Source organism: Euprymna scolopes, chromosome 14, assembly GCF_053919585.1.
Source record: "Euprymna scolopes isolate OS-2025 chromosome 14, ASM5391958v1, whole genome shotgun sequence".
NCBI lineage: Eukaryota > Metazoa > Mollusca > Cephalopoda > Sepiida > Sepiolidae > Euprymna > Euprymna scolopes.
This window is the reverse complement of record NC_136495.1, coordinates 96,315,256-96,341,586: the sequence shown is the minus strand read 5'-3', so window position 1 is coordinate 96,341,586 and position 26,331 is coordinate 96,315,256. Positions and strand designations below refer to the sequence as shown.

The window sequence follows — 26,331 nt, the reverse complement described above, 5'->3', positions numbered from 1 at the left end:
TTTAAAACTCAATTAAAATTAAGGAAGTTATGACTATTTTTGTGCCTCACACGTTTGGATATTTTTCCGTCTTTAAGACCATATGTGTTTAATCACATTTTTTACACTACTTTTTCAGTCAAAATGTCATATCTTTGTTAAAACACAAGATTAAGAAATGAAATTTACCATATAAGTGTATGTTTGTGCTAGGAATTAGAAGATGCAATTGAAAATCTCCAGAAATTAATGGTTTCCAAATAATTTGCAGTAAATGTACGCTGCAATTCCTTAAAAATGCCATGTATCCATTTAAAGAAAAGAAGTTAGAGAACTCAAAGCTAAATTTTAATACATTTTATGTGCAAATAACTGAAATCGAAATCTAGGACTGTTTAAAAATGAATATATTACAATATTTCTTTGGTATTATTGTAGATTAATACTTTCTGTTAACCCCCCCCCCCATCTGACCACCTCTCCAAAACATGGTTTTACCTTTGTAGACAATTACGTGTGAACACCTCGCAAAAACTTTAATGAAAGATAAATTTAATAGAATTAATAGAATAATAGAATTTAATGTAAAAGGATTGCTTATTTTGAGCCATTCTAGCATTTTAGGGCTAATTACCATTCTTTTTTTTTTTTTTTCTATAGGAGATAAATCTTGTGCGCCTTTTTTTTCTAAAGACAATTATGTGTGGTTTTAAGAGGTTCTTTGTGCAATTATGAAAGGGTACGGAGGTTGCCAATCTGACTTTGGGTTAATGATACAGCTAAGGGAAATTATGTGTGAAGGTTCTGAAGATTTGATAGAAACAAAACGAAAACAAATTTAGAGTGGGGGTTGATTTCACATAAATTTAATGTAAAATAGTTCACTATTTTGAGACCATTCTAGCATTTTAAGACAGTTGACCAATTTATTTTTTTATGGGAAATAAATCATGCATTTTTCTTTAAAGAAGGATCTGGTTTTTTTGGAGTTTTTTTTGTAGCTTACCAAGGAATTTTGTTTGGTGAGGAACTTGCCACTCAGATGTAGCGTTATTGTTAGGGCTAAAGAATGTTTTAAGAGGAGGTGGCTTGTCACTCGTACCTAGGGTTAGAGGAAGTTTTTTTTAAGAGGGCATTTGACACCCATATTTACGGTTAGTGGTTCATAATTATTGGCTTTTGAAAATGTTATAGCTTAGATTTTGAGCATCAAATTACTTTTAAATATGCAAACTTATATAAATGAGGGGTGTGAAACTTAACAAAAATTACGACAAACAGACACAAATAAATTTTATTTAAAACAAGTGACGTCATTAACAGAAAACGTGACGTTTGGAAAACTATTAAGTATTTTTTGCCCACCTATTTAAATATCAAAAAATACTTTTTGCTAAAGCTGACAAATCGTTCACAAATTTTGGAGGAATTTGGTTTTTATTTTCAACTAGTGAGGGTGCCCAGCGTTGCCCGGGTGTTTGGAAACAAAAAAATGTCTTAGTAGGCAGGCTCGAACCAGTGATGCGAAGCAGAAAAGAAAATGAAAGAAAACCTGACATCTTACCGCTACGCTACGATGCCACAGGAAGTGAGAAGCGTTCAAATTCAGTGATAACAGAAATGGATAGTGAGTGAATGAATTCATGTAGGCACAGAAATGAAGTCTGGCTTACGTTAAAAATCACACACTTAACTCTGGCTTTAAGCCAGTATCTGCCATATCTGTTTCCCCACAACGTTGGGGAAAACCGGCTTCACCCTAAAAGGGGGGAGTTCTGGCAGCGTCCAAATGAATAGAAATTGTCTGATATGAAGGATTTCCACCACACTGATCAAAGCTAAGTGCCTTTTTGGACGTCCCGGCCGAGAAGGCCGGCGAATGACTTCGCTTCAATTAGTTTTGCTTTATTTATATGCAAAAGACAACAAACACGTGAAAGGACAGAATAGAGGGAATTTTTTAAAATCCGATCAAAATAAATGTAGAGACAATGTCCGTTCGCAAATCGTAGATATTATAATCTAGGAAGTTTAAGGAAACTTCTAAATAAATGTAACGTCGTAGAGAACCCCAGTGAAAAAAGCCTTTTGTGGATATGCAAAAATGCGCATGGCCATTTTGCCTTTTATATATATATAGATTACATTTCTTGTCCAAATTACACATTATTTTGTTAAACTTTTCAATTTAAGACATTTTTTTTATTTCTCTACCTGGACTTCGACCAAAATCAGTTTAGTCTTCTTGTTGGATTGTGTAGTGGACTTTCGGTCAGCGTTCAAGTTGTGGATAACTTGACAAAGACTAAAGTTACTTCTCATGAAAGAGGAGAACTATTCATGGCACAATGGGAGATTCCATTGTGCACACATGGGCCAGTCTATTCCTTGGATTGTGATTGGCTGAATCACCTGATTGGATATGCTTGTACATAAATACAAGCCCTCAGTCCAGCTCAATCTGATGTCTGTCTTGTGCATAAGCTGGACCCTTGATAAGTGTTGCTGCTATTATTATTATTGTTGTTGTTGTGTGTTATTGACTAACACAGTTCTTTTGATTACTCTACACTTCTGATGCTACACTTCACCTTTTCTGTCCTCTGTCTGTAAAGGAAAAATCCTTCATGACAGAGACAATTTTTATGTTTGTTCCTATACAGATTGCCCTCTTTTGGGGGGAGCTGGATTTTCCCTACATTAAAAACCAACCGTCTAACTGTCCTCGTGGGGAGGCAAGTAAATAGGATTAACTGAGCACCCCCTATAAATATTTAAATAGTGATTTTGGATTTTTTTTTTTTTTTAATAATTGGGTAGATTAGTGTCCATTCAATTATAATCTGCTGAAAAAATATAGTAAGCAAGATGGAAAAAAATATATTGGAGTTAGGGGGGGGGGTACTGATCGCACACGTGAAGCAAAAAACAAAAAAAAAATCATATTTCACATTTTTTTTTTTTTTTTTTAAAACAAAACACTATTTAATTCACCATTAAAAACTAATACAATGGATAAAAATGCATGCAATTTACATATTTACAAAGTTTATTTTCTTGCCTTTTCAACCATATAAATATTTTTAAAATTTGACCACAGACTGGTTGGGATAGCTTTAATTACATATTCTGATAACTGAATAGCTCTAATTAAGCTAATTATGATCTGGTAACAAAATACGAGGGGCGTGCAATAAGTAATGACCCTGACCCACTCTCCATAGCAATAGAGCAACGAAACTTGGCATAGTTATTAGTCTTTAGAGCCACCCAGAGTTATGCATTTCTCCCATCATTTGATGCAGCTTTGGAGACCGTTTTTGTAGAACACCCCAGGTTGGTCCTCCAACCACGCCGTAACTTCAGAAATCAAGGCTGCATCATCTGGGAAACGCTTTCCTTTCAAAAACAACTTCATGGCTGGGAAGAGGTGAAAGTCAGAGGGTGCAAGATCAGGAGAGTAGGGAGGATGGAGAAGGATTTCATAACCATATGCCCGTGCTTCTGATCTGGTGACATGTGAGTTGTGGACTGGAGCGTTGTCCTGCAGGACGAGGGTACCTTTCCTGATCTTGCTCTGCCTCTTGATTTTGATAGCTTCCCTTAATTTCCTCAAAAGTGAAGCATAATAGGCTCCTGTAATTGTGGTACCCTTTGCCAGGAAATCTGTCATCACTACTCCGCCCTGGTCCCAGAAGACTGTGAACATGACCTTGCCAGCGGAGGGCTGAACCCTTGCTTTCTTTGGAGGTGGTGAGTCCAAGTGCGTCCACTGCATTGACTGGGCTTTGGTCTCTGGATCATAGTGATGGGCCCAGGTTTCATCCTGTGTAATCAGTCTTTTGAAAAACTTTGACTCATTTTCTTGGCACATCTCCAAATTCATCCTCGAGCACTCGACGCGTTCTCGCTTCTGGAATGATGTGAGCAACCTGGGAATCCATCTGACAGACACCTTATGTATACGCATGAATGACAGTTTCCACAGACCCTGTACTAATCTTGACATCTTGGGCTATTTGGCGAATAGTAATGCGCCGATCTTCCAAAATGGCAGCCTCAACTTGACAGACAGATGCCTCATCAATGGCAGAAGGGGGGGGGGGCGACCAGGTCTGGGAGCTGTTTCCACAGACTTCCAGCCATGTTTGAGTTCATGATGCCAGCGTTTTACAAGGTCATATGATGGGGCATTATCACTATAAGTTTCTTTCATTTTATCAAAAGTCTCCTGTGGTGTGCGTCCTTTTAAATACAAAAACCGGATCACTGCTCGACATTCAACAGGGTCCATTTCACACCTGACTCAGTTCAAATACCTGTAAAACAGAAACCACAATTAGTTCAGAGCTGCAATTTGCCACATAACCTGTAGAGATATAAATCATTGCACATGCAAAATTTCAGCTTGATCAGACAAATGGAAGTGGGTCAGGAGCCTTACTTATTGCACGCCCCTCATAGCTCTAACTAAATATGTAAGAACATTTTTTATAGTCATATTTTCATTTTTGAAAAAAATGAACAAAAAACCGTTTGTTTACAGCTGTGTTATCGCTGATAGTATTGCTGCTGCTGCTACGGATAGTTTTTAGATACTTTTTTAAAATAGAACGATTTTTTTTCCAGGTATCATGATTTTTAATTGCTTGGTACCACAAGAGAAAGCAAGTTAGAATTTTATTTTTAAAGATTGATTTATTTAACAGTGGGTGTCCAAAGAAAATTTTTTCAAAATTTTCAATACTCGTCATGTTGAAGTCTTTTTTTAACACAACAAAAAATGAGTGGTCAAATGAATTTTGGACACCCCAATCTATTAAAAATTATATCTCTTCTAGTTAATTTCCAAATTTCATGAAAAAATTCTTAATACAATTGCGGTATGACCATTTACAAATTGGGTGGGGTCATTACAAAATCTTACTGAAATGCCGTTTTATGATGTTATCACTTTATTTGCTTAAAACTCTTAAAATATATAATGTACATTATTATTTATTAATTTATTTGAACGTATATTCATTTCCAAACAAAACGATGGTATTTTGAGGACTTAAGATGCTTTGGTTTTTAAAATATGACGATTTTAGCAGAACCCCCTTGAAATCTGATTATCCAAAGCGTTTTATCGTCCATATTTTATACTTTAGAGTTGGTTGATGCTCACTATACTCTAATACAAGATGAATATATTTCATTGTTATGCTCAGATCAGTTTTCTACATATCACTTTTTTTTCTTCTAGCAAGAGTTAAAAGTTGTTTATAACGTTAAATAAACCCATAGAAATGACCAAAAACAGTCAGAAAAAGGACAATGAAAATTGTTATGAAACTACTAATAGCATAAATGGAAAGAGTAAACATTAAATGTGTAAAAATGATTATCCAAAATAAATAAATAAGATACATTATTGTAAATCTAAGAGGCAAGGTTCACTAATACTTTTCTATATTATATACTGATTAGATGGGCCGAGAAGAAACAGATTTTTTTGGCATTTCTATATTATACAAACGAAAAAATACTGAATTTCAAGTAAATGGTACCTACAAATCTCAAATAGTAATATATCTAAAAATTACGAAAAACGATAAACTAAAAAAATAATTATTACTGAAAAACTGTTTTTGATAAAGTTTTTATGGAGAAAAAAATTTTGTCCGACATTTTGAATTATGTTCGTCACGTGACATAAGCAACAACGTTTTCCTTTCTAGAGCAATTGCTTTTGACATATTGAAGGCCTTCGATAAGGTATGGCATAAGGGTCTACTTCACAAGATTTCCAGCTATGGTATTACTGGAAATGTTTTCTCAATCATTAAATCATTTTCTCTCCGATAGGTTCATAAGAGTAGTGGTTGATGGGCAGAAATCAGAGGCCCACAGTATTAATGCTGGAGTCTCCCAGGGGTCTATCCTAAGTCCAACTCTCTTCCTGATCAACATCAATGATCTCCCAAAACACATACTTAAATCATTCGTTGACATCTATGCTGATGACACGACCATCTATGGCAACACATCAAAGGCTGTAAATGACAAAGTTCTCTCTAATTCTCTCTCCTCTGATCTTGAGCACGTGGTACAATGGGGGAAGAGGTGACTGGTCACTTTTAATGGAGCCAAAACCAAGCTTCTATCTTTACATCATCAACGCTCTGATCCACATATGGCATCAATTGAAATGGATGGCTCTCGTCTTGGAGAGGCTCCATGTTTTGACAAGCTTCTGGGTTTGACCTTTACTCCTGATCTGAAATGGAACATGTACATCAAATCTGTTGCCAGGGACGCTGGGAAAATGGTGGGATCCTTCTACCACTCCAGAAGATATCTCACTACTGATACAATTCTCTATCTGTATAAAAGCCAAGTACCTCCAAGGATGGAGTACTGTTGCCACATCTGGGCAGGAGCTGCTAAAAACAGCCTATCCTTCCTTGACAGAGTACAAAATAGACTTCGTGGTTTAGTGGGGGATGCCCTTTTCTCTTCCCTGCAACCTCTCTCCCACAGGAGAGACGTTGCGAGCCTGTCTTTGTTTTATCGCTATTTCCATGGCAAGTGCTCATCTGAGCTCCAATCCATCACCCCCCCCTCGCCAATCTTTCACGAAAAACACCCGTCTGGCTGAAACTACTGTCAATTTTCCCCACTCTTTATCTGTGCCTAAATTCAAACGTAGATTCCATGAGCAAAGCTTCTTTCTTAGAACTGCACGCCAGTGGAACTTTCTGCCGCTTGCCTGTTTCCCACCTGACTACAACTTGGACGTCTTCAAGTCCAACATAAACAAACTCCTGACAAACCGTCCCCTTAAGTAAGACACTCTATCAAAACCCCCAATACTAATAATTACTACAATACTATCTCATTGATTACTGTACACGCAATAACCCTTATCCCTGAGTGGCCTTCGGGCCTTGATAAGTGGTGACCCCCATGTAAAAAAAAAAAAGTTTAATAATCTCCCCTGTCAAATTATCTCTTAGCAAGTGCAATATAGTGATTTCACTTCCTTTCACAAATTTCTTTTTTCATTAATAATTATTTTTATGGTCTTATTTTTTGTAATTTTGGGATATGTTACTACTTGAGACCTGACAATTACATAGGGATGATTTGTTTCACTTCACATTCAATAAATTCAATATTTTTTTCGTTTGTATAATATAGAAGCACCGAGTTTTCAATTCTATCATGGCGTCATACCAAAGACTCAAAAATGATATTAAAAGAAAAGAAAAAAGAAAAAGAAAAAGAAAAAGAGTATGCGATACCTCCTTACTCACCATTACAAAGTGAGGATCAAGAAATGAATAATGCTCTCCTCTCATAGTATAGTAGTCAATGAAAAGTTTCAAATTAAAACAGAAAACGATCAGAAAACAGCTTTAAACTTTGAATCTATTTTTTGATTAGACAATGTTGGACAAAGATAAAGAGTGTCTCATTTGGTTTGTCTCTTCTTCTTTACAGAAGAACATCAACTCCTGTGGGTTATTTAATGCTAAGAGACAATATCTACTACCCAGCCATCCTGAAGAGTAATATCAACAGTGGCATAGCTAAAGAGGGGGTGGGGTGGGCGATCCACCCCAGGTGACAGCCAAAAATGGGTGACAATCCCCTTCCCCTAATCTTTAAGGTATGAAAATAGTCGGAAATAGAATTTATTTATCATATATTATGCAATTTTTAAGTTTTTAATTTTTAAAATTACAAACTCTTTAAAAAAATTAGCCTGAGGAATCTTTTTGCCGATTTTTATTGAAAACTTTAAACCTTGTATTTTTGAAGTTTTTAATAGTAAATTTGAAATCATTTGATGACACTCATTTCATTTTTTAAACTGTGAAAAAAAATTAGAAAGTATTAAATGGTTATATATATATTATGGTTGTACTGATTAATCGGCAGGTAATCAGTAATCGGTCTAGCTGGCGACTGCCGATTAATCGGTAATCTGCAAATTTACTGATTAATTAGCCGATTAATTACTTTTCTCTTTCCTATTAAATTTAAATCATTTCATCACTGTCAAGAAACTCATCAGATAGCATTGACACATTTACATAGTAACTGCCAATTTAACAACATATCAAAGTATCTGGCAACTATTATGGCTTTTTACCTTTATTAACTAAAATTACAAAATACAATTTCCAATTCTTAAATGAATATAATTAAACAATTATATGAGAAAAAAGAAATTACAAACCAACTACAAAGTACAAATTGTAATTCATTAAGTGAATGACTATAAGCTGAAGTTCTGTACTTGCTACTGCTCTACTTCCTCTTCTATTCTAGCTACCTGCCTCCTCTGCTCTCATAGTCTCCTCAGTATTTAAAGTTGAATACTTTTAAGTCGTAATGTAGAAACATTAGACGTTCTCTATTCTCAGGACACAACCTTTTCCTCATAGGTTCATACACATTACCATGTGTACTAAAGAGCCTCTCACTCCCTACAGATGAAGGTGATGCACTTAAATATTTTGAGGCCGGTTTACTCAGCAGTGGTAAGGTCTCTTTTTTCCACCACTGAAATAGATTATCACCTCTTGCTAGTTGTTGTAAAGCTACTTAATGGTCAAGTTCTTTTGTGCACTTAACCATACAGGATTTACACCTTTTGTGTTTAAATTATGATTTTGCATTTCTGTTTTAGTTGTAGTCACCATGTTTAACTCAGCTTCTACTGGCTCTAAGTTTTGATTTGTTACTGTAGACTTATTTGAAGCTAATTCATCAAACAGGTTTCAAAGAGATACAGTTTTACTGGGTTTGTATTACTGTACACATAGATTCGAAAAAGTTGTCAAAAAACAAATATAGAACAAATAAATGTTATCAAAGGCAAGATAAGTTACTTTTCTACCTAACTGGATATATTTTTTGTGTTTTTATTCAGTGTAACATGTTTATTCAGCTCGAAAAACATGCAATGTTTACCGATGTATTGGAAAATTCAAAATGGCAGCCGACTGTCTCTCGGAGAGGGTACGTTTGGGAAAAGGTATTATAAATAATAAACTAGACAAAATACTGTTAGAAATTCGCTCAATATATGTTACCGTGACATAAGTTGACATGTATTCGGTTGTTTTCTAACAGTATTTTGTCTAGTTTATTATTTATAATACCTTTTCCCAAACGTACCCTCTCCGAGAGACAGTCGGCTGCCATTTTGAATTTTCCAATACATCGGTAAACATTGCATGTTTTTCGAGCTGAATAAACATGTTACACTGAATAAAAACACAAAAAATATATCCAGTTAGGTAGAAAAGTAACTTATCTTGCCTTTGATAACATTTATTTGTTCTATATTTGTTTTTTGACAACTTTTTCGAATCTATGTGTACAGTAATACAAACCCGTTTTACTTTTACTTTGATCTTCTTGACCTTCAACAGAGTTTGAAAAAGTGTATCCTGATGATTCTGCTTTATTATCATCAGTAGAAAGTAGATGTAAAATCCAATCCTTAATGGTGTTTTCAATGTCATTCTTTTAAAATTTAAATTTAAATCTTGGATCTAGGAAAGTAGACACACACACAAGTTTTATCACTTAGATAGGATGAAAATCTTGTTTCCATTGATTCACTGAATTGTTCAACAATGGTAAGGATTCCATTAAAGTCAGAAATATCAGAATTAGATTGGACAGCTTTTGAAAGAAATAACCTCAAAGCTAAAATTATAGGTATTATCATCAATACGGTTGAGGTTCTGTGAATTGCTTCTTTGATGATTTCTGTAACTGGACAATTTTTTGGTAAATTAAGGTAGGAATCTTATTGCATCCCAAAATATCATTAAAAAAAAAAAAAAAAAAAAATGAATAGATGTCTTATTAAAAAATTCCGATTTGTGCAAATCTTTCTGTTTCACATATATACGATTTCAATCCTACCCAAAGCCGGCCAGAGGCTTATTTGGCCAAAACGTGGTGAGACGACAACAACTACGGAAAGCAGTAATTGCAGTGAATGTAGTCAGGAGATTCAGAGTTTTTATCCTGTCGCTGTTACCACCTGATGAAGGCCAGAGGAATAGTTGGCTGAAACATCGTCCACAATAAATAAAATTAATAAATAAAACTCATCTCAATAATGAATTCCAATTAAAATAATATATATACCATTCGGTACGGACCAGACCATGGAAGATCAGATAATAAATAAACATGAATTTACATGGTGTAAAGAGCTGACATTTTGATATAGCATTCTACAATACATATTGATTAGACATGCAATATTCCAGATTTGTATCTTTTAATAGTTTTTGTGATATGTGATTTTGAAATTAGTATATGTTTATGACATTTGGTACTTTATTTCCACCACCAAAATTGGGCATTTTTTTAAACTTATAATTGCAGCTGGAATTGTTAAAAAAAAATAAATAGGCATAATAATCATGATGTATAGAATTATATTGAATGTTCATATTTACTGTCATTTAATTCAAATTAAATTTAAAAATGGTCCATCAGTGCAATTTTGCTATTGCAAATGATGCAATGTTCACTTTTCACACCTCAAAAATTAAGGCCAAAATTAAATTAGAAATAATTTACTTTTACTTCCTATTGTCTTCTTATAGAAAGAGTGATGAAAGCATCTTTTGTGACATTTTTACTCGTTACTTTTTTGTCAGTTGGTTTCAAAGTTGCAATGTTGTAATTTACACACGTTTGTGCTTCTTCACCCTCAGCAGGGTAATGTATACTGCTGATCTTGCTTCATTATCATTAGTGGAAAGTAAATGTAGAATCCAATTCTAAATGTGTTTTTTATGCCAATCTTTTAAAATTAATATTTGAATCATGGGTATAGGAAAGTAGACATACACAAGTTTTTATCATTTAGATAGGATGAAATCTTATTTCGATTGATAACCTGAATTGTTCAACAATGATAAGGATTCCACTAAAGTCAGAAATACTAGAATTAGATTTTGACAGAAAGAACCTTACAGCTAAATTTGTAAATATCATTGATACTGTTGAAGTTTTGTGACTTGCTTCTTTAGTGATTTCCTCAAATGGACTCAGGAACTGGATATGTTTTTCAGACAAGTCCTCATTGGTAAGGTAGGAATCTTATCAACAGCTCACATTACCAAAGCTTTTCATTGTTCTTAATTTATTTTCAGCATATAATATGTTGAACTCCACTATGTGGTCACACTTTGAATGAGTTTTTCCAAATTAAGCTGATCCTGTATTTCAATTAATTTGCTAATTTGCTAATAGAAAGCGATTAAAGTGAGAAACAGTATTTCTGTTAGATGTTAAGGTTGCCTTCACAACCTAAGTTACAATGTATGATATTCTAATTTACATTCCCTGACACCAGCAACCATTTTTATTCCTGAAAACTTTATTGAAGATTTTATACTCATTCAGAACATTGTGCAATTCTTCACTTATTCTTGTACCTGTTTGTGTACCAGGGAATAGAACAACTCTAAGCACAGCTCTGCACTGTTGAAAGTTATTTGAAAATCAATGACTTGTCAAACTCAGGAAGAGAGCATTATCTGTTGTAGCTGTCCAAATATCTGTAGTTCATAAAATGCTGCTACTTTCAGCTAGGGATGGTTGCATTTTTGTTTTATTTTTATAAATATATCGAAAATTATTTTACATTGAATTACTTTTTTGATGAAATACTGTAATTCGCAATAAGCCTATTAAATCCAATGTCAGATGTTACAAAATATGATTGAATATCAACATATAGCAAATCTCTCGAGGGAGGCAACCTTTCTAGGGCAATTGCTCTTGACATATCTAAGACCTTTGATAGGGTATGGCATAAAGGTTTACTTCACAAGATCTCTAGCTATGGTATAGCTGGAAATGTCTTCTCAAATATTAAATCATTTCTTTCTGATAGGTTCATGAGTAGTAGTTGATGGGAAAAAATCAGAAGCTCACAGTATTAATGCTGGAGTCACTCAGCGGTCCACCCTGGTCCCAACTCTTTTCCTGATCTACATTAATGATCTTCCAAATCACATCCTTACATCATTTGTAGACATTTATGCTGATGACACTACTATCTATGGTAGCACATCTATGACTGTAAATGACCAAGTTCTCTCTGATTCTCTCTCCTCTGATCTTGAGCACATGGTACAATGGGGAAAGGAGTGACTGGTTACTTTTAATACATCTAAAACCAAGCTTCTCTCTTTACATCATCAACATTCTGATCCACATCTGGCATCAATTGAAATGAATGGCTCTCGTCTTCAGGAGGCCTCAAGTTTTGACAAGCTTCTGGGCTTGACAATTACTCCTGATCTTAAATGGAATACGTACATCAAATATGTTGTCAGGGCTGCTGGAAAAATGGTGGGATATTTCTATCGATCCAGTAGATATCTCACTGCTGATGCAATTCTCTATCTATATAAGAGCCAGGTACGTCCAAGGATGGAATACTGTTGCCACATTTGGGCAGGAGCAGCTAGAAAGAACTTGTCCTGCCTTGATAGAGTTCAAAATAGACTTCGTAGCCTCGTAGGAGATGTCCTTCTCTCTTCCCTGCAACCTCTATCTCACAGAAGAGATGTTGTGAGCTTGTCTCTGATGTATCGTTATTTTCATGGAAAGTGTTCGACTGAGCTTCAGTCTATGCCCCCCCTCGCTAAACACTCGTCTAGCTGTAAACACTATCAATAATTCCCCCCACTCTTTATCTGTGTCTAAACCTAAACATAGATTCCATGAACAAAGCTTCTTTCTTAGAACTGCACGCCGGTGGAATTGTCTTCCGTTTTCCTGCTTTCTGGCTGAGTACAATATGGTTGTCTTCAAGTCTAACATAAATAAGTTCTTGATGAGCCATTCCATATAAGTTAACAAATTTACTGAATTTTCATTACTAATGATTACTATATTTTCCAATTTCTACTGTACACTCTTTAACCCTTAACCTTGAGTGGCCTCTTGACCTTGATAATGTGGTGATGCCTGTGTAAAAAAAAAAAAAAAAAATATCAACAGCAATCATTTCTTTCTCATATAATGAATCTCTTGTGACCTATGATCATTAGTATTCCAAACTTTCTTTTTGGCCAATATTGTTTCTATAACAGTTTGGTGTTTCGCTGGAGGCTCATAGTTGCTGCCACTTGTTCCTGGAATGTCTGTCCTTGAATATTCATTATTCTTCTATTTCTTATTTAAAACTTTTGCTTCTTTTGAATGAAAATTTCTAAGATAGTTTAACATATTAGTCATTGTAAAAGTTTTACTGATTTGCCATCCATTGATGTAATAAATTGACATAACTGTATTCTTATTCTTGGGATTGACATAAAAATACTTCCATCAGAAACTGGTTGCCATAATGATTGAAGGCTGTTAATATTTAGTTCATTTTTTACATATTAAAATGCATATGTCTCATATCTAATTAGTAACTTATCTCAATAAAATATACATTATCCAAACCAGAAAAATAAAAAAAATATATATAATGGGAGTCTGAAAATGAGGAACAAGAGTACAAAGAATGCTTTATTTTCGGTTCACACATCATTTCAATTTACTGTACAAGTCTTCGATATGAAAACTGAAAAATGAAACAATTTTCTTTGATAGTGATAATTTTCTTTGATAGTGATAAAAATAATGTTAATTTGATAGGAAAAGAAAGGAGGGAAATTTTTCATATGTTTACATCTATTTGCTTCAAATTCAGTGCAGTTGTAAAAGTCTACATGTTAACAGTGCAGCATACCTGTTATTTAATAATATGGTGTAGACGTGCATGTATCTTTGATAAATTTTCACTAGCAAGCAAAAAACTCATCTGTTTACAATATAATTAATATTAGTATCATTATTTATGACAATAAAATTTGCTGATAAATCGGTATTAGAAAACCTATTAATCGGACAATTAATCGGTCAATTTGATAATCGGTACACCCCTAATATATATATATATATATATATACACTAGCTGGGGGGGGGGGTACCCGGCGTTGCCCGAGTGTTTTTAGGTGTGTGTGTTTTTGGGTAAATGAAAAGAAAAATCGTTGGTTGTTTGAAAAAAAAAAAAAAAAAAAAAAAAAAAAAAACGAAGCCTTGACGCACAGTTGGAAAATAGTAAGGTGTGAAAAAAAAACAAAAAAAACAGGTGCCCGTTTTTGACGAGTTATTGACGTGAACTTTGAGTGCGGACAGTTTTTTATTTACCGCGAGTCTGTTAACTTCTTTTTTTTATACGAAAAAGCTTAATGCACATGCGGCGATCGTAAGCAATACTTATTCAGCAGTTAACATTTTCTGCGGGGCAGTTTTTAATGAGGTCAATAAACTGGTTTGTTGGTTTTAACTTTGGGGAAAACCAGCTCCCTGTTTATTAAGGGGAGTGTCTCGTCTCGAAATGAAAGCAACCTTCTGATATGAACATAAGCCGACATTGATCAAACGTTAAATCGCTTTCTAGAGACCACTGACCAGGCCAGTGATTTGAATCGAGTTTCGCTTTTTTTATATCGAAAAATGAAAGTAACATGTGCTGATCTGAAAATGTTGAATATTTAATGTTTCAAAGTCGGGCAAATTAAATAGAGAGGTGACCACCGTTGTTAAGTCATAGATATTATCATTTAGGCGCGATATAAAAAGTTTTAAGTTGTAAGGCAACCGATCGGTTCTCTGAAAAAAGCCTTTTAAAGACATACACAAAAAGTGAACATACATACATACATTTTCGTTTTTATATAAATAGATAAAATGTCCGGGCCGGGGGGGGGGTCCTAGCTAGCATTGGCAAAACTTAAAAAGGGTGGTAAAAAAGTGTGAAAGAAAAACAAAAAAGCTTCTAACAATTCCAAAGATTTGTTATCAAATAAAGTGGGCATTAATGGAATTAGTGAATTTAAAACTTTTTGCCCCTTTTTGGCGACATTTCATCCTTGGTTTCAGTTTATATGTCTATACGAGGGGGGAGGTAATATTAGGCAATAAAATCGCAGACTACTGATAGAAATTATTTTTGCTAATTGCTATCTTCGATATCATTTGACAATTTAGTTTTCATGTTTCTAAGCTACTGACAAGACACATAAAAGACTGTAAATTTACCAAGATAAAATGTAACAGTTCGAAGGCCATTTTTTCAAGTAATAGCAGGAAACCAAGAGACAGCAGCACAGAACAAACTGATATTGAAGAACATTATGATACAGCAATTGCAGTTCGATCAGAAGAGTTTGAAGCCTCGGCCTCCAGCACTGCCAGTAATTTGTCAACATTCAATGATGTGTTATAGCAAATTCCTGTGCCTGATAGTGTAAGAATTGATATCATCAAAAGGGGGAGCGAGCCATTCCAGAATAAGCAGGGGCCTTTCAAGTCGGTTAAAAGGACAGGCGCAAAGGTTAAAGGTGAATTGCGGCAACTTTCTACAACCTGGTTTTATTCCTCATTGTCAAATGGCAACAGAGTGCTACGATCGTGGATGACTTACTCGCTGCGTGACAGAAAATTGTACTACTTTTGCTGTCAGTTGTTTGCTTAAAAAGACAAGGCTCTTGGAGCATTTACTTTCGTCACTTGTTTTGAAGCCTGGTGGAAGCTAAATCCCAAAATTATTGAGCATGAACAATCAAAGGATCATCTGTCATGCTGGGAGAAGTGGAAAACGCTGGCTTCAGGACTCCAGCTGCAAAAAACTATCGATGCAGTGCACATTTCCCTGATGGAGAAAAAAAGGAAGTTCAGAGACATTCTGCACAGAGTTTTAGATGTGATACTTTTTCTCGCACACCAGAACCTGTCATTTAGAGGACATCACGAGAATACATCCTCATCAAAGAAAGGTTTGGGGTTTGTTGAATTGTTATCTCACTATGATGTCGTGTTAAAGGAACATCTTTTCAACCTCCAGCAAAGCGCATACAGTCAGGTAATATGTTCATACATGTCGCCTGAAATACAGAACGAGTTTATTTCTCTTTTGGCAAAACATGCGATTAGAAAACTCATTGCCGACATCAAGAATGCAAAATACTTTGGTATACCTTTTAACAGCATACCAGACGTTTTGCATGCAGATCAAATGTCAACAGCATTTCACAAGCTTTTCCAAGCAGATATCAAAAAGAATTGGGATATGCCAATGCAGAAACGCGATGAAGACCAAAAACCCAAATAACGCAAAATAGTTTCTAATATATCTTAAGGGCAAAATAATTAAAACACCACTGGTAATGTTAAACTTTTATTTTAACAAGAAAATGAAAATGAAGTAAAAGAATTTAAACAAGATATGAAAAACAAATTTTTTTGTAGATGTCTTTTAATGAAACTTTTTAATTAATCATTTATTTTTTTTTTTTATTTATTGTTGTTTGGAGGACCATTGTTGTTTTTTTTCGGGGGGGGGGGGCATTGTTATGAATTTTTTTTCTTGTTAGTTAATTTTTTTGCCGATGGTTAGTGTTGTTTTTTTGTTTGTTTTGTTTTTATTTTTTTTTAATGATTATTTTTTAATGTAGAGGGTAGGGATGTTGGCAAATTTTCTTTTTCTGCATATTCTTGAGACACAGTTCGTTGTAGCGTCAACAAAGTTTAGAGATTCATTATCTTAATTATTTGGAAACTTTGACAAAAAAGGACTTTTATTAAAGTGTGAACTTTGACAAAAAATAATTGAATTAAAAATGCATTGAATTTTTTTAGCGTCTGCTAACTTGAATTCAATTGGCTAAGCGGCTCAGCATATCCCAGTTCTTCTCGATATCTGTCTGGTAACACTCTTGAAGGTTCGGAAAAATTGCGGTAACAAAACTGCATAAGTACCGTTTTCTCTTTCTAATGTAAATCTATATATATAAAAGCGAAAATGTATATATGTATGTGTATTTAAAAACTTTCGACAGACACGACAAAAATTCACAAACTCGGTATCATATTGAAGCTTCATCCTTCGCTCGAAAAATATCAAAATATTGGCCAAAAACGTTCATTTTTTTCACCCCAAAATCGACAATTTTCGACAGGGAGGGGGGGGGGTCAACAAAAACGGTCCTTTCGTGACAACGACCGGTTCTATGCATGCGTCAGATGACGTCATAACCTGATTTACTTTAAATAGTTGAAAAACTGACTAAATTTCATGTACGTCGCGTTAGCTTAGTTGGTTAGAGCGTTGGTTCGTTATCTAAACGTTGTGGGTTCGAAATGTGGTGTGAGATGTCTTTTTTCTTTTCGATTTTTTAAATTTAAATATTGAACCAATGTTATTTAAGCCATTTTTCACATAATGTTCATTTTTCTTGGTTTTTTTTACTTCGCTTATCCATCCCCGACCACACACCCAAAAACACCTGAGTACCCACAGATTTTTTTAATTTTAATATCGAAACTGGCTTATTTAAGCCATTTTTCACGTGTTCGTTTTTCTGTTTTCTTTTTTCGATTTTTACATTTAACATTGTTCATTTGCCTTACGTTAGTTTTTTTTTGGGTTTCTTTTTTGATGTTTTGATTCTCCCCCCCCCCCCCGGCGCGCTTAAGTTTTAATGTTCGTTTTTATGTTTTCTTTTTTTACTTCGCTTATAACAAACAAACCTGGTCATTGACCTCATTTGCTGAATAGCGTCCGTCGTCGTCGTAACGCTCTACGACTTCCATGCGCGCACCTTTCAATTTGGTTCTTACTTAAATAAATTCAAACATCTTCCAGTAACTCATTCTGACTGGCTGATTTTATTTTCAAACTTCGCCTCAGGGCTTCAGGTTCGATCCTATCCCCCCGCCCCCGTTTCTTTTTTATTTAACACCACACACACCTCCAAACACCCGGGCAACGCCGAGTACCTCCGCTAGTTTAAATATAAAACAAAAAAATCGTTAACTCACAATTTCTTCTTTTTTCTATTCTTTTTTTTAAGTGTCTTATTTCTTCTCTTCTTCATAATTTTGTTTTTCCACCCATTCATTTATTATCATCACGTGATCTTTAGTCATTGTGAAGAATGAAGCACATAATCCTGTGACGTCAGACTTGTATTACGAAGTATGGTGCAGCAGAAGCAACTTTTCAAAACTTTGTTTATTTTCTTCAAACTGCAATTAATAATTAATCTTTGTTAAAGTTTTGTAAGAGTTTAAGATTTACACAGCTTAATTATTAATAATATTATAAACATTCGTATATTAAATATGGTTTTACTAAATATGACTTTTCATTTGGTTAATTACCGGCTTCCATACTTTATTTGGTAAAAAGAAACAAACTAGATTTGGTAGTGATCTACAAAATGTTTATTTTTTGCACAATAATATTTTTTAATCAGTTTTAATCTTGTGATAAAATAGCTAGCAAGAGTCATATTTATATTATAACTTAATATTAAAAAAAAAAATTAAACATCATTAATCAAAAATCTGTGTTGTAACGGAACATGTTGAAATAATGGAGTTTTAATCTTTTAAAAATTTATTAATTTTTAGGAAGTTTTTTTTTCTTGGCAATTCAACTGATAATAGTATATATTAATTAGAAAAAAAATACTATTTAAAAAAAAACAAAATTTATATCATTTTCTTAATTGCAACTTCAAGGTAAGGTTTTGTTAAATATGTGTATTTAAACTTAAAAAATTAATATTTTTTACTTATTTGAACTCTTATGTTTCATAATAAATAGAAATTTTGATCAATTTAAATATATTTTGTTCAAACTTAGAAAAAATAAATATGGGAGAGGAAGACATGCACTAAAAAAAAAATTAAAAAAAAAAAAAAAAATCTCATATTTTACGGAAACTGCATTTTATATGTAATTTCATTCTAAAATGGATAAGTATCGAAAATTTCATGAAAATCTGACCATTAGTTGATTTTTTGCTAGATTTATTAAACACGGGTGTGTTTTCATCTTGGGAATGTTATATTAAAGTGTCAATTATGTAAACACGATTTTTGTCTCGCATTTGCATTATTTTTCATATGCTGAAAAAAAATTTGTTTAAATTATTACTAGCTTATTTTGCCCTTTTTTTGAATGGTACAAAAGTTATGTCGTTAATATTAACTTATAATGAAGTGACATTGTGTTACATATAGGGGAGTTAATTCTTTGGTGAATTTTGGAAGTGGCTATCGGTCCTCTTCTGTTTTATTTTATTCGCTTTGTTTTATGAGTTAATAAGGCACGTCCGCTATTACGCATCTTTTTGTTTTCAAACCATCTTTTCCGATTTTACTCACTAATTTTTCCCTTTTTTTTTTTTTCAGCATTTCTATTTGACTACAGTTCTAACGCCCCCTTTTCTTCTTCATAGTAACAATTTATTTATTCATCCATTTACTAAATGACTCGTCATAGTATACACTTATGTTTTTCTTCCAAAAAGTTTTCATAACCAGTTTCCATACTAGTAAATAAGTTTGCACAGTTGCATTTTAACAGTCTTTGGATTTGAACTGATTGTTCGTATATGATTTTTTCTTTGATTATAAGTGTAAGCAGTAACGTACCAATCAGGAAGTAAGTACAAAATTTAACAATAGGGTGAAGTGGGGATTAGTGGGGTGACATTTAAGTGGACCAACCAAGTGACATTTACTCTAGCTACGCCACTGAATATCAACAACCGATAGTCCCTTCCACAAGTCTGTACTATAGGATGATCCCATCCTTAGAAATTATCATCCCAAGAAGCAAATGGATAAGTTTCATTTCATTATATATTAGCTTTTTGACTTGTTGCTATATCATGTAGGTATGAAAAATTTTACAGAAAGGATTTTCAACTGCACGAATGTGTCTTTTATTATTAAGTCCAGAGGAGGCTAAGGATGATAAAATTTAAGAGGTTGAGAGAAAGTGAAAATTAAAACACGAATGTTTTAAAATGGCCAGTCGTCCAGATTGAGAAAGACAAGGTTGCTGCAAAGAAAATGGGATCTCCCTTTACCGTGCTAGAAAATTACTCACACCTGAGAGTATCTTATATCTCTACAAAGCCACCATTCGCCTGCATGCATGGAGTATCGCTTGTACATCTGCCACTAGTCTCTTGCTTATAGACAGGGTCCAAAAAAGAATATCCAACCTAATATCTCCTGCACTATCACCCAAATTACCAACTCCTGTTCCATTGCCGAAATGTCTGTGCCTGTTTTACAAGTATTTTTTAATGGAATGTGCTTTGATGGACTTTTTTCATTTGTACCCCACCCTCTCAATGTAAATACCCTTGACTAACCCAACAAGCATCAAAGAAATTCCTAAATGCCGGAAAGCCTTCTACTTTAATAGTTTCTTCTCTTGAACTGCTAAACTTTGGAATTCCCTTCCAATTCACTGCTTTCCTGACTGTACTGATGTACTGACATGCAAAAGTTCAAGTGCAATGTGAGTAGACATCTTGCTGCTCAACTTCCTCCATAGTGTATTAAAATTTGGTCCCAAATAGTAGCCCCTTGCATCCAAGTGGCAATGTGCATTGTTTGAGGTGAATAACAGTAAAAAAAAAAAAAAAAAAAAAAAAACATGTAATGGTCAACAAAATGGTCAAACTGGATAGAAGCAACATCAGAACTCACTAGATTTTCAGAACGGTATGACCTCCAAATAAAATTTGATTCACAAACCAATCCAAGACTTCCACATGGATGCAACTAAACATGTTTTTTCACTGAAGCAGGGACAGACTGATGTCCGAATTGGTTAACCAAAATAAATCAAAGATTATTTTATTATCAGAATTCTTTGAGATGAGTAATTTGTGATTTGCAGACTTCATCTTCATAGTTGTTGCTTAGACGTTAAGAGACTCAGCATTCCTATCCTGTCACGATTAACCACATTCCTATCCTGTCACGATTAACCACATTAAACTGTTTTCGCTGGATAAGCATTGAAATCTATCTTGGAAGATACTGAAATAGATATGGAGCAAAAGTTTTTTAATTATCAGCAGCGAATATGATGTTAACTTTGGAAGTTCTCTAACATTGAGATTTTTTTACCGTTAGCTTCCGAAGTTAAACATAACATAACCATGATTGTTAGATATTGGTATAACTGACCAACGTATAAAATCATTAAATGAAAATGGAAGATCAACTTTATGAATATAAGATGAATATTACTAAATTGTGAGAATTAATAAAAATTGATATGTCACATTACCTAAGAGAAAGTGTGTGAGAGAAGGATGATTCTTTTGGCAACACACAAGTGTAAAATGAAATGGGCTGACAAAATATGATTAAACAGTAATTGGGTGTTTTAAGTTGGAAACTGTTGAAATTCCAATCTGAGATTTTGTCACTTTTTATACTTGTGTTTAAATCTGACGGGTTCACCAAAAATAACTTTGTATTAATGCAAAGATTTTTGATCAGATTAAAATCCCATTTTAAACATTTTATTGCCATGTTATGGGGTGATCGAGTTCTCTGTACACCACTACAAACAAATGTGATAATACAAAACTCTTATCAGTGTTTTCAAGTTCATGCATCATACAGCGTTATACTCAAGCCAAGATATAGCAGATGCTAAATTAAATACTTAAGAGTATTTTATAACCAAGTAGATGTTCAATTTATCAGAGAACAGAAATCAGGATTTAATCATTAAGGTATTATAATGAAATGGAAGTTTTGGTTCCAATATTCCTTAGTGTAAGGAAATCCCTTCCTGTTCAGTTTCCCTGCTTGTATCAGCATACAGAAATTTAAATGTAATGTGAACAAACATCTTGCTGCACAACTCTTCACTAATGATACCCTCTATAAGTCTAACCTCAAATCACAGTAGCCCTAATATGTCATTAATACTGTGCCTTGTTTTGGATAAACAAACAGTGGATTATTATTCTACATAAGTTTATTTAAAGATTCCATTCTAAAGTCTACATTTAGCTTATTTGGTGCTTTTACAGAATTTGAATCAAACAAACTTTTATCAAAGTAATGGCTTAGTTTACAAATATTTGCTTGGTTCAAATTTTGTAGAAGTACCATTTATTTTTTTAATTATTATTATTATTACAATTTTGCAGATATTTTGGCAACAGTGTCAATTAAAGTATTCCAAATAAGCTATCATACTAAATTGTAAGAAAAAAATTCTTTTGACTAATTCAATCAAACGTTATTTAAAAAAATAAGGATAATATATGATGTTTATTTAGACTTGTAATAAAAATTTGAAGTAAAGAAAATGCAAAAACGTCATTATGATGTATGTTCTCATAATGAAACGAAAATGGCATATTCCAAAAATTATCTAATTTGATAAAGTAGTTTTTTTATTTTAAGAAAATCAAATTTTATGCCGTACCATGAGAAAAACTAGTCTCTATGTTTGATTAAATGCGAAATTCATCACTGGCTATCTCCCCCTTAACAATCACTCCTGAATCAAGGGGTCATCAATGGCAGTTAAGAATACTTAATCGCTAAAAATAGTAAAATTTGATTTTCTTTAAAAAAAAAAATAAAAAACAAAACTATTTGATCAATTTTCATGTTTTTGAAATATAACATCATGCAGTGACAAGTATTTTTGTTTTCCTAAATAAGTGCAAGTTTAAAAATCCATATATATATATATATATATATATATATATATATATATATATAAAAGTTAGCTCCCAAAGACGCTGCCATATTTTATCGTTTTATTAGTTAGTTGATTTTTTGTAGCAGTGACAGGGTAAATTAAACCACTGCGCAAATTAGTGCAAATATTAATTTGTTTTCAGAATTTTTGTGGATTAGAACATAGTGAAAATTATCCTTTATTTCATTTTTAATAAACATTGTTTGGATTTATTATTTGTTTCTTACAAAACAAAACATTCTCTCTTAACTCTATGACTAAGTTCAGGTAGCAACGTCCCCCCTCCCCTCAAGAAAACTCCAAATGAACACGAAAAAAAAAAAAAAAAAAAAAAAAAAGAAGAGTAGTATCAGAAACCAAATCAATATTTATAAAAAATAAAAATAAAAAATTTGGGTGCTTATTCATATTGGCACTTATGGCGGCAATTAAAAGTAAAGAAAATACAGAAAAAAGTCTGTATTAAGAATGTTCCAGCCACAGAACAAAGACGAAATAGTCCGAAAATTATTTAATTCGATCAAGTATTTTTTTTGTTCAAGAAAATCAAATTTTACAACTAGGCATAGTGTTTTCATCAGCCATCTTTAGATCCGATGAAATAAAAAAGGGGAGACAACTTAAATCGAAGTTGAGAGTTGAAAACTCAGCTTAAATGCAGTTTAGTAGTAAAATCGCAAAAATCGTAAATTTTGATTTTTTTAGTTTTAAATATAGGTACGTACAAGCCGATGCTCAAAATGTATAAACATTTTAACACTTCCCTTTACTTAAAATTTCACCAAAAATTAGGAAATTAACCAATTTTAATGAAATTTTCAGTATTTATCATAGAATATAATGAACCCATTATTTTTATTTGAATTCTAGTGAAAATGTATTATTTTGTTTAAACAAAACCTTTACTAAAGTTATGGTTTTCAATAGTAAAAAAAAAAAAAAAAAAAAAAAAAAGAATTTATTTTTGCTTTTTTTTTTTTTTAATGAAAATAAAGCATCATAATTTGTAACAATAAATAAAAGAAAAATTAATTTTTTTCAGGAACATTACGAAAAATAAAACCATAAAATCCGTATTAGCTAATTCGATATATCTTGAAGAAAAATTAATTTCTTGAACTACCGATATTATCATTGGACTAAGCATTGCTTATTTAATATTTTCACACACAAAAAATTATAATTGCAAAAAATATTTCTACTTTTTTTTTTTTTTGTAGATTACATGTTTCGCATAAATTTTATATGTAAAATTCTAATTGTTTGAATGAATGTGAAACTTTCGGCATAACATAATTTTTATATAATCTTGAAACAAAAATTTTAATGTTAAAAATTATATAAACGTTCACGATAAGAATGTACGGATGCATGATGAGGATAAAAAAAGAAAAAAGAAAGAAAACCAGCATTACCTACCCCCTCCCATTAACAACCTGACGTCATTTTCAAACAGCCTTTTGACTGTCTGACATTTTGGGCTTCCAATTTACAACTGGACGATTTTTCGTTTGTTGTGATTGCGAGAAGACAAAATCTCTTGCTTTGGGGGGGGGGGGGGCTGATTAAGCTATTTTTTTTTTTTGTACAAACAAGGTGTATATTTTTAAAATTTAACTCAATATCTTAGGATTTTAATTTACTAATTATCTTTGAAATAAACTTAGTAAACAATATTTATCGTTCAAAGGACATTTTGCAATTAATATATTAAAAAAAAAAATAAAAAATCCCTCATATATTTAAAAAAAACCCTGCTTGTAGTATATAATTTAAAAATGAATAAGTATCGAAAATTTTATGAAAATCTGACCAATGATCAGATTTTCATAAAATTTTCGATACTTATTTTTGCAGCAAAAATATGCGCGCTTGCGCGTACAACAATGACCACCACTTACAAAATAAAGAATTACATTGCTTAATATCCGGAAAACTTGTAATACGATATTCGTTTTCAGCACACCCGAAAACCTCTAGAAAACAAGTGTTATAATGGTAGGTTTTGTGTTAGTCTTCCGGGTCACAATTACTGTAATTTTTACGGAAAATCGGGGAAATTGCATTTTATGTGAACACCTTGAAAATTGCGAATACAGGGGACATACCTTTTCGTTAATTTGATGGGGACGTTTTGTTTTGGTCAATGTGGCCTGATTGTCGTACTGAAGACTTATCTGCAAAGGGTGTTTATTCCGAAAGCCGTTCTTAACATGAGGTTTGGGATGTTTATTCCGAAAGTCGTTCTCAACATGGGGAGGTTGGAGATAATACCCCTAAAAAGCAACTCTTTGCAGGTAGGTCTTCAGTGAGACAACCAGGCCATACTGACCTTTATTTTTTAGTCGATAGCGATAGACTCTTTGGTGCTTACTTCTGTAACCGCGGTTTTTTTTTGGTTTTTTTTAATAGCTTTTTTTTCAGGTTAAATTCAAGGTTCACGATTTATTAAATTGTTAGGTGGAAACAGAATAGTACAAAACACCCTCCTCATGTTAAGAATGGCTTTCAAAATAATAACGTTATTTCAGCATGGTAACGAAAGTGCACAAGTACTCAGTTTTTTTTTTTTTTTTTTTTTTTACTAAAGACACAATAGCAATTGTTCTACCTAATTAATTTTCGTAATTTTAGGATATATTACTATTTTCGGCACAACAATTAAGTAATTACTGTTGTTTTGGCTTAAAATCACATATTTAAAAAAATCGATTTGCCGGCTCTCAACAAGCACCCGGTTAAAATTCTGTAGAAGCACTAGAATTTCAAATAGGAGACCGCCAGTAAATAATTTTAAGGCAAATAGCATTATGTAACGATTTATAAATTAAAAGTTAATCCATAATTAGGTTAATACATGAATTAAAACAGTTGTTTGCGATTAGAAATAAATAATAACAAAATTCACAACTCACCTCGCCAAATTGAAAAGCTGAGATAACGACTAACACAATTCCCAAGAAAATAACGGTGGTGCCATATTTATGTGAAAGAACCGTGTACATTTGTCGTTGTATCAATTTACAAGCGTTAGATTTCATCGTAAATCTACGAATGACAAGATATTTCTAAGCAACACGAAAATGAAGATTAATTAAAAAGGCGGAAGAAAACAAAGTGTTGATAAGTTCACACAAGAAAAACGTGTCTGGTTTAGAGGAGGGCACTTCCGGAACACGTGACAAAGGACTTCCGCCTCATATTTTTTTTTTTTTTTTTTAAATAAGCAGACGCTCTATTTGTACAAGTCATTCGATTTGTCCTCTTTGGCCACCAGCTGGTCGGCGCAGATCACAAAGAACGGTTCATAACCATGTTATGTTCGTTGTATTTGCCGAATTTCATATATAGTTTTCATATAGAAATAAAATAAAAATTACTTATCGAAATACATTGAGCTTTTTTTTTCATGTTTTTTGTATTTCATTCTTTACCTTTAGCCTATCTTTATACAAGTTGAAAAAACAAATCTATCTATTATTTAGCACTTAATAATATAGATATATAGTTTCAACTAATTTCTTTTAAGTGCAACAGAATTTAAATCACATAAAATAAATCCAAGGTAAATTTTTATACCTTACTTTGTAAAACTTATAAAAGAGCACTTGGAAAATTGACAAATTTCACATCAAATCTTGTAAGTTAATTGTAAGTTTAAAAAAATACTTTTAAAAATTATTTTCATGTCTTACAAGAAATGCTTTTCTTAC

At 32.9% G+C, this 26,331-nt stretch overlaps 1 protein-coding gene across 1 annotated transcript in view; it reads right to left on the bottom strand.

The window, feature by feature from the left end:
- The window catches only part of LOC145293179 (N-acetylglucosamine-1-phosphotransferase subunits alpha/beta-like), a 149,407-nt gene extending 123,354 nt beyond the window's left edge, over positions 1-26,053 (bottom strand). Inside the window, exon 1 of the mRNA XM_080139654.1 lies at positions 25,534-26,053. Within this exon, the coding sequence (XP_079995780.1) occupies positions 25,534-25,659 (126 nt within the window). The 5' untranslated portion in view covers positions 25,660-26,053. The remainder of the gene's footprint in view (positions 1-25,533) is intronic.
- Between the last annotated feature and the right edge of the window lie 278 nt (positions 26,054-26,331).